Source organism: Pseudophryne corroboree, chromosome 3 (genome assembly GCF_028390025.1).
Source record: "Pseudophryne corroboree isolate aPseCor3 chromosome 3, aPseCor3.hap2, whole genome shotgun sequence".
NCBI classification, from domain to species: domain Eukaryota; kingdom Metazoa; phylum Chordata; class Amphibia; order Anura; family Myobatrachidae; genus Pseudophryne; species Pseudophryne corroboree.
This window is the reverse complement of record NC_086446.1, coordinates 356191385-356205438: the sequence shown is the minus strand read 5'-3', so window position 1 is coordinate 356205438 and position 14054 is coordinate 356191385. Positions and strand designations below refer to the sequence as shown.

The 14054-nt window shown below is 44.2% G+C and overlaps 1 protein-coding gene across 1 annotated transcript in view; it reads left to right on the top strand.

Annotated features, from left to right (window-relative positions):
* TNS4 (tensin 4) overlaps positions 1 to 14054 on the top strand; it is a 47747-nt gene that overhangs the window by 14805 nt on the left and 18888 nt on the right. Inside the window, exons 7-11 of the mRNA XM_063959792.1 lie at positions 9580 to 9672; positions 9761 to 9838; positions 13161 to 13229; positions 13621 to 13789; positions 13885 to 13953. Of these exons, the coding sequence (XP_063815862.1) occupies positions 9580 to 9672; positions 9761 to 9838; positions 13161 to 13229; positions 13621 to 13789; positions 13885 to 13953 (478 nt within the window). The remainder of the gene's footprint in view (positions 1 to 9579; positions 9673 to 9760; positions 9839 to 13160; positions 13230 to 13620; positions 13790 to 13884; positions 13954 to 14054) is intronic.

The window sequence follows — 14054 nt, the reverse complement described above, 5'->3', positions numbered from 1 at the left end:
CATCAACGGTTTCACCCACCGATGGTCATCCTTGCTCTATTACTCAATGTGCTGTGGGCCAATCAGAGCTGGTAGCGAGGGGCTAAGCTCTGGCCAGGACGGCACCAAGGTCAAAAATATTACTGGGGGGGGGGGGGGCTCTGTGCCATTGATGGTGGAGAACAACTGGATCTGCACCATCACTAACAAAACTATCTAACATTAGTGGTTAACCATCTAAAGTCAATGGCCAACCCTAATGCAAGTATCAGGTAAAATTGAATCAATCATCAGAATAATTTATAATTTTACATTACATTTCTGAACTTTTTTTGTGAATAATAGAAAGAGTAATAGCCAGTACACATGGTCAGAGATGTGTGCTGCGCGATCTAACATACCGCTCAGCGCACATCTCTCCCCCGCTCAGCATAGTGTACTGAGCGAGGGGGTGGATGGGGAAGGTGCTCATTTCATCCAGCGGGTGCATGCAGGCCAATCTAGCCGCGCATCGCTATCGCCGTGGGGCATACACACGGAGAGATCCGTGCTTAACTTCTAAGCAATCTAGTCAGATTGCTTAGATTTTAAGCATGGATCTCTCCGTGTGTCCCCTTAAAGGCCCATATAGACGGGCCGATGCAGGAGAGATGTGTGCTGAGCGAACCACTCAGCACACATCTCTCCCGCCGCTCAGCACAGCACGATCTGTGCTGAGCATGCGGGGGGAGACGGGGGCCGCTCACTTCACCCAGCGGGTGAAATGAGCGACCTGCTAGATTGGCCTGCATGCAGGCCAATCTAGCACCAGCGATAGCGATGCGCGGGGCTGCGCATCTGTTAGGATCTCCTGCTCTGTGCTGCCACGTCGCCATGGCAACCGGGAGGCAAGTGTTAGCGAAGTAACCTGAGCGCAGCTGATACTCCGGTCCGGGTTTTTACTGTGTAGTGGTTACAGGCTCTGTGCACGGCAGAGAATCCGGCGCTGGTTTTGTGCTCACAGTCTGTGAGGTCTGAGTGGGGCGTGGACAGCACCTGCTATATAAACCATCCTCTCAGGCTAGGCAAATGCTGCTGAATCTTTGTTTGTTAGTCAGTTCCAGAGAGTTAGCTAGTACAGTGTGACTTTGTATTTACTTGTTGCTTACTGCGAATAGGCCTTGGGATTCGGTACTTCATTCTGCCAATCCGGACCTAGCAGTAAGACTGGAGTCAGTTGTTTGACCTGCTGGGGTTCTTTTGCTATTCTGTGAACCCAGCAGGTTTGCGGCTGTACTCTCAGACCTGCTTGCTTAATCCTCCCTCACTGTGCAGGGCGTCCAGGTGTCAGTTTAGTGGCAGTAAGCTGAACCTTTGCCCTGCAAGTGGGGGTTAGGATTGTGGATACTCTCCTTGTGTCTATATTTCTATCTCTGACCAAGGAGTTTATTCCCACACCCGTTGGTAACCCTTTGGGGTTTTTTCTGTTGCTCTTAGCAACATCATTTCAGGTGCTCCACGTGTGAAATCGCTACACATCGCTTCATTGTCCGCTCTATTCCATCTGAGCATTCCTGACACTAGGGAGACACCCAATTCCTGAGCCTTTGGGCTTCTCCGTTCACTTTGTCTTTATTAGTTATTCCATCACCTCCTTTGTATGTTATGTTATACTGTCTGTGGGTTCGTTTGCTTCGCTTCCCTCTCTGATCATACACCAGTATACTCCTGTTAGCACTGGTGTGCGTAACATATTCAGCAGCCCTACTCCTGTTGAAATTTTGTGGGAATATGGAGCATACCCCTCAAAATACTTTGCAACAGGTGGTCGATCAGGTGCAGGTCCTGACTCGACAATTTAATGAGATGTCCATTAAAATGAACACCCCGCAGGCCGCTAGCGGAGCTCCCGCAGCAGCAGCGGCAAGTTCAGGGGTTAAGGAGCCGAAAGTAAATCTCCCGGATCGTTTTTCTGGAGATCGCTCGCAGTTCTTTTGTTTCAAGGAGAGCTGTAAGCTATATTTCAGGCTTAGGCCCCAGTCTTCTGGGTCGGAGATTCAGCAGGTGGGCATGGTGATTTCCTTGCTACAAGGAGACCCACAGGTCTGGGCATATGGGTTACAGCCTGACTGTCCGTCGCTTAAAAGTGTTGATGCTTTTTTTACGGCACTGGGCATTTTGTATGATGACCCTGACAAGATGGCTTCAGCCGAGGCTCAGAGTACGGTTCTTAAGCAAGGGCGACGGCCAGCTGAGGTTTATAGTACGGAGTTTCGGAGGTTGGCTCATGATACCCAGTGGAATGACCCAGCCCTGAGAAACCAGTACCGAAGGGGCCTTTCTGACCAGATAAAGGACCAACTGGTACAATATCCCTCGCCTGATAGCTTAGATCAGCTCATGCAGTTATTCATCCGGGTGGATAGACGGCTGAGAGAGCGTAGGCTTGAAAGGGAGACCGCAGTTTCCTTTTTTCCCAAGGGAACCTCAGACTCTGAGGAATATTCCGAGGAGCCTATGCAGATTGGGGCTACCCGCCTCTCCTCGCGTGAGAAGACGCGGAGGAGACAGCAGGGTTTGTGTTTGTACTGTGGGAATAAAGGTCATGTTGTAGTATCATGCCCAGAAAAAACGGAAAACTTCAGGGCCTGAGGGTGATGGGAAATATCCTGTCAGGCCAGAAGTCAGAATTTCCCAAAAAGACTTTTCTCATTCCGGTGACTTTGGAGATCCTCGGTCAAACTGTCAAGACTGAAGCCTTTGTTGACAGTGGGGCCGATGGGGTTTTCATGGACCGTCAATTCACCCTGGAACACTCTGTTCCCTCAGTACCTTTGGCATCAGAGATTGAGATCTGTGGGTTAAACGGGGAACCATTGTCCCAGGGTAAAATTACCTCCTGCACCAGCCAAATTCCTTTGTTTATTGGAGCCACACACTCTGAAAAATTGTCTTTTTATGTGACTGTCTGTTCTTTTGCCCCATTGGTTTTGGGGTTACCCTGGTTAAGGGCCCATAACCCTCAATTTGACTGGGTCTCTGGGCAGATTCTTAGTTGGGGTAGTGATTGTTTCAGGAGTTGCTTGAGCCTTCCAGTCAGGCTCTCGCAGCTAAGTTTGCCAGGATTGCCAGGATGTTATGCAGATTTTGCGGATGTGTTCTCCAAAAAAGTTGCGGAGGTGCTACCTCCCCATCGCCCCTATGACTGTGCCATTGATTTGTTGCCGGATGCTAAGCTTCCCAAGAGCAGGTTGTACTCCCTGTCACGTCCTGAGACTCAGGCTATGGCAGAGTACATTCAGGAGAACTTGGCTAAGGGATTTATCAGACCCTCACAGTCCCCAGTTGGGTCGGGGTTCTTTTTCGTGGGTAAAAAGGACGGTTCATTGCGACCCTGCATCGACTTCAGGGAATTGAACCGTATCACGATTAAAAACTCGTACCCACTGCCTCTCATTTCGGTTTTGTTTGACCAGCTTCGTACTGCCACCATTTTTTCTAAGATTGACCTACGCGGTGCTTACAATCTAATCCGAATAAGAGAGGGGGATGAATGGAAGACTGCCTTTAATACCCACTCAGGGCATTATGAATATTTGGTGATGCCTTTTGGGCTCTCTAATGCCCCGGCAGTCTTCCAGGAATTCATGAACGATGTGCTCAGGGAATATTTGGATAGATTCTTAGTTGTTTATCTAGATGACATCCTAATCTTCTCTCATTCCCTGGAGGAACATCGGAAGCACGTACGCTTAGTCCTCCAGAAACTCAGAGACCACCAGCTTGGGGCGAAGCTGGAGAAGTGCGAGTTTGAAGTCCAGCAAATCGCATTTCTAGGGTATATTATCTCCTCAGAAGGTTTCCAAATGGAGGGTTCTAAGGTACAGGCAGTCCTGGATTGGGTGCAGCCCACTAGTTTGAAGGCGCTTCAGCGTTTTCTGGGCTTTGCGAATTTTTATAGATGGTTTATCGCTGGATTTTCGTCTATAGTGGCCCCCTTGGTGGTACTCACTAAGAAAGGGGCGGATGTTGCTCACTGGTCTTGTGAGGCCAAAGCGGCCTTTGCCCGTCTCAAAAGGGCATTTGTCTCGGCCAAGGTGCTGCGACACCCAGATCCAGAGCGTCCTTTTGTGGTAGAAGTGGATGCCTCTGAGATAGGTATTGGGGCAGTGCTCTCTCAGATGGGGGTGTCTGATAATCGCCTTCATCCCTGTGCTTACTTTTCCCGTAAATTTTCGTCTGCCGAGATGAATTATGATGTGGGTAACCGGGAATTGTTGGCTATAAAGGATGCACTCGGGGAGTGGAGACACTGGCTTGAGGGGGCTAAGTTTGTGGTCTCAATTCTCACCGACCATAAGAATCTGGCATATTTAGAGTCAGCGAAGCGGCTCAATGCCAGGCAGGCACGATGGGCTTTGTTTTTTGCTCGCTTTAATTTTTTGATAACATATCGCCCTGGGTCAAAAAACATCAAGGCTGATGCGCTCTCGGGGAGTTTTGCTCCAGTTCAAGAGACCACCGAGGAGCCATTGCCCATTGTGTCCCCATCATGTATTAAAGTGGGCATTACCCAGGACCTCTTGTCATTAGTCCTTAGAGCACAGGAGCAGGCTCCTCCAGGCCTTCCGGTAGGTCTCTTGTTTGTGCCTCCTAGGTTAAGACAGCGAGTGTTCCTGGAATTCCATGCCAAGAGGTCGGCAGGGCATCCGGGTATTGCCAGAACTCGGGAGTTGCTGTCTAGGGCGGTGTGGTGGCCCTCGGTGGCTAGGGATGTGGATCAGTGGGTTCGGGCATGTGACGTTTGTGCCCGAAATAAAACTCCTAGAGGGGTTCCTGTCGGCCCATTACATCCACTCTCTATTCCGTCTAAGCCATGGACCCACATTTCCATGGATTTTGTGGTGGACTTGCCCAAATCCTCGGGGATGACAGCCATTTGGGTTGTCGTTGACAGGTTTTCGAAGATGGCACATTTTGTTCCACTGGTTGGGTTGCCATCGGCCAGACGCCTGTCTGAGTTATTTATGCAGCATGTTGTGCGCCTCCACGGGTTGCCACTTGATGTGGTCTCTGACCGTGGATCCCAGTTTGTAGCCAAATTCTGGAGGGCATTTTGTTCTGATCTCCAGATTTCTGTGAGCTTGTCGTCAGGCTACCATCCACAATCTAATGGGCAGACTGAGAGGGTGAACCAGTCCTTGGAGCAGTTCCTCAGGTGTTATGTCTCCAAGTGTCATACTGACTGGGTTGCTCATCTGTCCATGGCGGAGTTTGCCTATAACAACGCGGCTCACTCACTACAGGGATCTCTCCCTTCCTTTGTGTGTATGGGCATCATCCTAAGGCCAATTCTTTTGACCCCCTGGATTCCACGCCTGGTGGTTCCTCTGTTGTTTCGGTCCTTAGAGGTATTTGGAGGAAAGTGAAGAAAGCCCTTGTGTCTGTGTCATTAGTGACCAAAAGGGTTTTTGATAAGCGGAGAAGACCCTGCAGCTTCAAATTAGGAGACTTCGTCTGGTTGTCCACCAAGAATCTGAAGTTGAGACAGCCATCTCATAAGTTAGGCCCTTATAAGATCACCAGGGTTATCAATCCGGTGGCATTTCAGTTAGATCTGCCCCGTTCATTGGGTATCAATAAAACATTTCATTGTTCCCTTTTAAAACTGGCGGTTAGTAATCCTTCTTCCAGTGGAAGACCTTCTCCTCTTCTGATACGGGGTCAGAGGGAGTTTGTGGTTGAAAGGGTTCTTGACTCCAAGATGGTTCGGGGTCGGCTGTAATTTTTGGTGCACTGGAAGGGGTATGGCCCGGAGGAGCGGTCGTGGGTGCGCAGTTGTGATCTTCATGCCCCCAGACTGATACGCTCTTTCTTCTCGCAGTTCCCCGATAAACCCGTGGTAGGGGTTCTTTGACCCCTCGTCAGAGGGGGGGGTACTGTTAGGATCTCCTGCTCTGTGCTGCCACGTCGCCATGGCAACCGGGAGGCAAGTGTTAGCGAAGTAACCTGAGCGCAGCTGATACTCCGGTCCGGGTTTTTACTGTGTAGTGGTTACAGGCTCTGTGCACGGCAGGGAATCCGGCGCTGGTTTTGTGCTCACAGTCTGTGAGGTCTGAGTGGGGCGTGGACAGCACCTGCTATATAAACCATCCTCTCAGGCTAGGCAAATGCTGCTGAATCTTTGTTTGTTAGTCAGTTCCAGAGAGTTAGCTAGTACTGTGTGACTTTGTATTTACTTGTTGCTTACTGCGAATAGGCCTTGGGATTAGGTACTTCATTCTGCCAATCCGGACCTAGCAGTAAGACTGGAGTCAGTTGTTTGACCTGCTGGGGTTCTTTTGCTATTCTGTGAACCCAGCAGGTTTGCGGCTGTACTCTCAGACCTGCTTGCTTAATCCTCCCTCACTGTGCAGGGCGTCCAGGTGTCAGTTTAGTGGCAGTAAGCTGAACCTTTGCCCTGCAAGTGGGGGTTAGGATTGTGGATACTCTCCTTGTGTCTATATTTCTATCTCTGACCAAGGAGTTTATTCCCACACCCATTGGTAACCCTTTGGGGGTTTTTCTGTTGCTCTTAGCAACATCATTTCAGGTGCTCCACATGTTAAATCACTACACATCGCTTCATTGTCCGCTCTATTCCATCTGAGCATTCCTGACACTAGGGAGACACCCAATTCCTGAGCCTTTGGGCTTCTCCGTTCACTTTGTGTTTATTAGTTATTCCATCACCTCCTTTGTATGTTATGTTATACTGTCTGTGAGTTCGTTTGCTTCACTTCCCTCTCTGTTCATACACCGGTATACTCCTGTTAGCACTGGTGTGCGTAACAGCATCGCTATCGCTGTTAGGGCTACACACGGAGCGATCTTGCTGAAAATCTAAGCAATCTAGTCAGATTGCTTAGATTATCGCTACGTATGTATCCCCCTTAAGTGTAGCCAAAGCTCGGATCTTCAATGTACCGTAATTAATTGCCTGATTGAAAGTAACCTCTATATTAATTCTTTGTTCTTTGATCTCAGTGATTGAAGTTATCTTGCATCTACTCTATTGGCTTACTTGTAACATACTCTATCTGAAATGAACAATGCAGTTATTTATTGCCACTTTAATTTCTATACAAACTGTTTTTTGTCTTTTGTATGAAAAGAAAAGTGACTGTAAGTGAATGTTACAGGTACAGTACTTTAAGATAACATTAGTCACTGGGAATCTGGGATGGTGATAATTAGCAAGGACTTTGCCAAGTGTACATTGCAGTAGAGTGTCTGACTCACAGTGACTCACCTCACTTACATCTTACAATTAGATAAGTCTTTTTATATGTTCCGATGAAGTCTTGCCACTTATCCTATGTTGCAAGATCCAGGAGGGATCAAGAGAATGAACTATTATTACCAACTTACAGTATATAGCACCTAGAGTGAGTGTGATAACCTATAATGTAATCAGCACTGTTTACAGATGTTTACCAGTAGTATACATTGTAACATAGTATCTGAGGTTGAAAAAAGACAATTGTCCATCGAGTTTAACCTGTTAGTGATCTCCTATGCTGTAATATTTTAAGACTAATTTTAACTGTGGTGAAAGTTTAGCCGTTATGTCAAGTACTCCTTTTTTTAATTATATTTTATTTTATTTTATTACTATATGCATTATTTACCCTCTTACTAGTACTATCATAGTATTACTACTCTCTCAGGCAGGGAATTCCAAATATGTATTGTCCTTACTGTGAAGAAACCTTTCTGTCTCTGTGTGCAAAATCTCCTCTTCTCTAACCTAAGCGAGTGTCCACGTGTCCTTTGTGATAATCTTACCAAAAACAAATCCCCCGCTGGCTCTGTGTATTGACCCTTTATAAATTTGTAAATGTTAATAATGCCCCCTCTTAATCTCCTTTTTTCCGGTGTAAACATGCCTAGCCTATCAAGCCTTTTCTCGTATTCTAGCATCTCCATCCCCTTAATCAATTTGGTTGCCCGTCTCTGCGCCTTTTTTAGTTCCATGATATCCTTTTTGTAGTAAGGTGCCAATAGTTGTGCGCAGTATTCGAGATGTGGCCTCACCAGTGATTTATATAATGGGAGTATAACACTCTCATCCCTTGCATCAATTCCCCCCTTTTACATGCTAATACCTTGTTTGCCTTTTTTGCCGCATTCCTACTTTGGGTACTGCTGCTAAGTTTGTTATCTATGTGAACACCTAAATCTTTTTCCAATACAGAATCCCCTAGTTTTTCCCCAATTAGTATGTAGATAGTATTTTTGTTCTTGTTATCAAAGTGCATTACAGATGGAGCCGAACTCATCTGAGGCGGTTCCATCGCATACGAGCACTCCTGGCATGACTAGGTCATCCATCCGCCTAGTTACGCCGGGAGCGCACTGAGACGCTCCCATTTTAGTGAATGGGGTGTGTGCATGTCACGGGCGCGTGCGTGTCACAGACGCGTGTGTGCCCTGGACCCGGTGATAGACGAGCGTGCCCAGGCACAGACGGAGCCACGATTAGCGTGGCTCCATCTGTACCTTACATTTGTCTATATTGAACCGCATTCTCCATTTTGCTGACCATGATTCCAATTTAAATAAGTCGTTCTGTAGAGACTTAGCATCCCCCTCTGAATTTAAAACCTTACACAATTTGGTATCATCTGCAAAAATTTACACTATACCCTCCTTGCTTGCTAGGAATACCCATACAATAATGGTTTGCTTACTTGTTAAATGTCTGCTTTAACACTATAAAATATATGTAATGTTCCACTTAGAAATTGTATTATATCTGAAAAGAGGAGAGCATATTCATTTTTAAATTAATAAAATTAATTGCATGAAGATAAAATTAATAACTTTGCAATGCATATGCCTTTGTTTAATGGGCCCTACACACATGCCGATCCGTCGCCGGGGATACGGCCGACGGGGGACCCGGCGGCGGGGGGGAGATGACGGGGGAGTGAAGTTTCTTCACTCCCCCCGTCACCCGGCACCATAGCACTGCATGCTAATATGAACAATCTCATCCATATTGGACTGCATGCATAAGCGGCGGGGCACCAACGATTAACGAGCGCAGGGCCTCGCATCGTTAATCGTTGGTGCCTACACACAGAACGATATGAACGAGTTCTCGTTCATTTATGAACGAGAATGTTCATATCATTCTGTTTTATCTGCTAGTGTGTAGGGCCCAAAAGATGCAGTCTGGACCCATGTGTTTATTTGTTTAGCTGTACTGTATATTTATGTACCATTAAGAATATTAAGAGCTGAATTTACAAAGCAGCACTTTTCGAAGTCACCACGCCTTTGATGGAGTCGACTGCTGGATTTAAAGGAGCAATTACATTCGATAAAAAACACACTTAGTTTTGTATTTATTAAAATTGCCACTTTAAATCTATTAACTAAAAGATTCTCATGAATATCGGTTACACTCAGAAAGTGGCTGCCTACAATGTGTGTGGGTGATGAGGGTGCTTAAATGTCTATGTGCATACATGTAAATATAAATGTAAAAAGCATTCAGATTAAACAAAAACATTCATCAATACAGGTATCCAATCATTGAGCAGAATTTCAATACAATTATTGCTGTTTCCATAGGTAACACAACAAATGAACTTGTACGACATTTCTTAATTGAATCATCTGCAAAAGGCGTCCATCTAAAAGGTGTTGCGGAAGAGCCGTATTTTGGTGAGTGTGACTAAGGCTTATATCTAGTAGTTATAGTCACATATTTCTGTAGTGCATACCACTGATCATGCATTATACTCTATTACAGGTAGCCTCTCTGCCCTGGTGTATCAGCATACTATCACCCCATTATCGTTACCATGCAAGCTGCTCATCCCAGATAAAGGTATGTCAAAATCATAGTTCATGGACACAAAGCCTTGATTGATCTACTTTTAATCCATCTTGATACATTTTTTTAATTTATCAGAAATTAATTACTGGGATTTAGCCACAATGCTTACATCTCCTACCAAATGGGCAGGGTTTTTCCTCTTTCGCCCATTAATCCTCTTTCCCCTCCAGTCCTGCAGACCAGTGACATGTGGTGAGGCAAATACATAAAATTATTAGAATAATACAACTATGACTGCACCTCCTAACTGTCCCGTTTTTTTGGACTGCCCTGCTGTCCCACCCGCGGACTGCAGTGTCCCGCAGTGGGGGGGGGGGGGGGGGGGTGCAGTTCGGAGGTCCCGGCAGTCACTGCTCTGTTTAGCAGAGCAGCGGTGAATAGACGCTGTGCGCATGCGCACAGCGTCTATTCACTGGAGACAGAGGGAGAGACAGAGGGAGAGGGGGCATGCCGGCAGCTCACAGAGCGCTGGCCATGCCCCCTCAGTGACAGAAAACAAAACTGGGGTGTGGCAAGCGGTCGCAGCATTCCCCCAAAGCCATACCCCCTTTTGCCGAGACCACGCACCCTTTTCGGACGGGCGTGCTTCGCCGCGCATAGGAGTCCCGGGTCAGCATTCTCCAAAGTTGGGAGGTATGCTATGACTATAAAACTGATTAAAATAATACAAATATTATTGTATTATATAGAGTAATACAAAAGTTTTAATTATCTTCTTTGTATTATTGTAATCATTTTTGTAGTCAAAACTCTAGAGTATACTGGAGTATGACAGGTAAGCCTTTGCCTTCACTGCCTACCCTGGCCACACATCACTGCTGCAGACAGACCTTTACTCTTTTATTAGTGCAGTATATGATCTTCTTTTCTGCAAGTAAAGCTCCACGGCAACAGTGAAAGCCCTCACTAACTCACTGACTCATCACAGTGATAAAAGTGGAGAAGTGAGCCAGTGGAGAAGCTGCCCATGGCAACCAATCAGCTGCTCTGTATACTTTTATAGTATGCAAATTATAAATGTTACGTCAATGCTGATTGGTTGCCATGGGCAAATTCTCCACTGGCTCACTTCTCAACTTTTATCACTGCTTAGTAAATGTCCCCCTTATTCTCATATGTCCCGATATGTTAGGAAGCTGAAATTTTAACATATGTATTCTGCAGGTGGGAAAAAGGAAAACTACGTAATTAGAATTTTAATAGATCTCCCCTAAGGGGATGAACATAGGGTTGACATAATGATGTCATTACCGATGCGTGGCTTGCGTTGCGTAAACGAAAATTGGATCAAAATTTGCATTGCACCTGCAGTCTGTAGAAATTAATAAACTACAAAAATGGTCCTGTCACTTTTTACCATATCTGCTACGGGTGCTCCTCGGGAAACGCCAAGAAACATGGATTAATATTTACTTACATTAATACGTCTCAAATTTACATCTCTATAGATTTACCAAATTTTGAACACTAATTTATATTTATAACTGTGAAAATCAGAAATTCTCGTGTGAAGACTGGGTAGAACAGCCAGTATATATATATATATATATATATATATATATATAAGATAGCATGGGTCCGGCACTCCTCGATGAAATCCACTATTGCATCGGTGCCTTCACATGTACTGCTGTACACAAATATAGTTACCCCAGTGCGGCACTCGACTCATAATAAACGGTCCGTTTATTATGAGTCGAGTGCCGCACTGGGGTAACTATATATATATATATATAAATATATATAAATATACCAAACTCCAAAAGCCGGCACTCCATGGAAGTCAATGTAATACCTTGCCAGGATGCTCTCCTGGGGCCTGCCAACCCCCTACCATACAATCCAAAAGACAGAGGCACTCCCAGACTTCAAACTACTTCAAAAATCGTGGTGATTTATTCAACGTTTCGGGGTACTGCCCCCCATCATCAGGACACACACCTGATGACGGGGGGCAGTACCCCGAAATGTTGAATAAATCACCACAATTTTTGAAGTAGTTTGAAGTCCGGGAGTGCCTCTGTCTTTTGGATTGTGTGTATATATATATATATATATATACACACACACACACACACACACACACACACACACACACACACAGGTTGAGTATCCCATATCCAAATATTCCAAAATACGTAATATTCTGAAATACAGAATTTTTTGAGTGAGAGTGAGATAATGAAACCTTTGTTTTCTGATGGCTCAATGTACACACACTTTGTTCAATACACAAAGTAATAAAAAAATATTGTATTAAATGACCTTCAGGCTGTGTGTATAAGGTGTATATGTAACATAAATGCATTCTGTGCTTAGACTTAGGTCCCATCCCCATGATATCTCATTATGGTATGCAATTATTCCAAAATACGGAAAAATCCGATATCCAAAATACTTCTGGTCCCAAGCATTTTGGATAAGGGACACTCAACATGTGTATATATATATTAAAAAAATATTCCTTTACTTGCTTGTTGTTTCTAACACAGTACACTCTGTCATAGTATGAGCACTTCATAGCAATAGTTAATATAATATAAAAATACATAAATTCTGTTTAAAGTTCTCTCAATGACTCCTATTATCCAGATGGCATAGCCAGTGTCGGCACTGTATAACTGCACAGAACGAGTGTAATGCTAAAAGAAATAAGGAGAGCACAAAACAAAATATACAGATGGAATAGAATAGAATGTATATTGCAGTAAGCAATACAGTACGGCTAATCACTACATGGAGAACTGATGCCATCTTGTGACAGATTTCTAATTAGTTTAGCTGTGAAGAGATTGGGATATTTGACTTTTGAAAAGAAACATATATTTTGTTAAATGGTGAGATGGTCATTGCAATATAGTTTTCTTCATATGTTGTATATCCCCCCTCATAAATGATATGAATAAAACAAGGTATCAAGAATTTCTGTTACAAAATACACATAGAATACACAAGTGAACAAAGGGCTTTCACTGCTGTAAGATTGTAAACAGTGACCTTACTTATCTATGATTATAACAATATTATGTTGATTATATAGTAAAAAAACTTGTTTATTATAAGTTAATCAAATAGTACTTCCTACTACCCGCAGCTGCTATCACAGACATAGAAAATATATGTATTTTAGCTACAAGAATTTGGAAAAACATATAGTATTTTGTTCAGATTAGATGGGCCAAGTGGTTCTTATCTGCCGTCAAAATCTATGTTTCTATGTTTCATCGATCTAATGTTTGTTCTTTATCCTGAATGTTTAATGTTGAAATGATGAGAGAATTTTTTTTTTTAAATATTATATTTTCCTATACAGCTCATAGTGATTGTGACAGCAGCCCTGATTCTTTCCCAGATGCTGTTTCAGAGCTCAAGTCTTCTGCAGGTGAGCTGAAGGTCCCAAGTATGAAAGTAACATATATCTTGTCAACCTATGTTAATAGGAATTATGTTATGAGGCATTTATTATCCATGAGCATAATATACAAATACGTCCGTCATACACGATAATGCAAATTTCTGGGTAATGTTATTTCATTTTGCACTGCAGAATACACTCACTTATGCAAATAAGGACAAATGGGAAAAGAAAAAGCTGTAAAATATGCATGTAACTATTAGATGCTTATATACTGTAAATGGCTAGGCTTTTAGGAGTGAGCATACTGTAGATGAAAATGACACAATGAATAAGCCATAAAACTAGTGACAGGTCTACAACATGCCAATCCCTGCCCAAGAAATAAAAATGACCGGGCTTTTGTATCCATCTACAGCATGCAACGTCTTATATCTGAACTCGGTCAGCACAGAGACCCTTACTGGATCCAATGCCATCCAGAAAGCTGTGACTGCTACTTTTGAACGGGCCGACCTCACTGTGCCAACCATCGTCAACTTCAAAGCCACAGAACAAGGCGTCACCCTGACTGACGTCCAACGCAAGTAAGTATTTCATTCCTTAAACATGTCCTTGTGATGGAATCACTTTCGTTGTGATCAGCCAGACTGACCTCTTTCTTGCTTTGTCTTTCCAACAGAGTATTTTTCAGACGTTTCTATCCTGTCTCGTCCCTCAGTTTCTGCAGTGTAGATCCTGAACTTAGAAAGTAAGTGGTCTCAAAAACATATTTCATGTACGGCAGAACAAAATGCAGGGATATAGAAATGATAGGAAGTATTTTACTGTTTAATGCAATATCATGCAGGA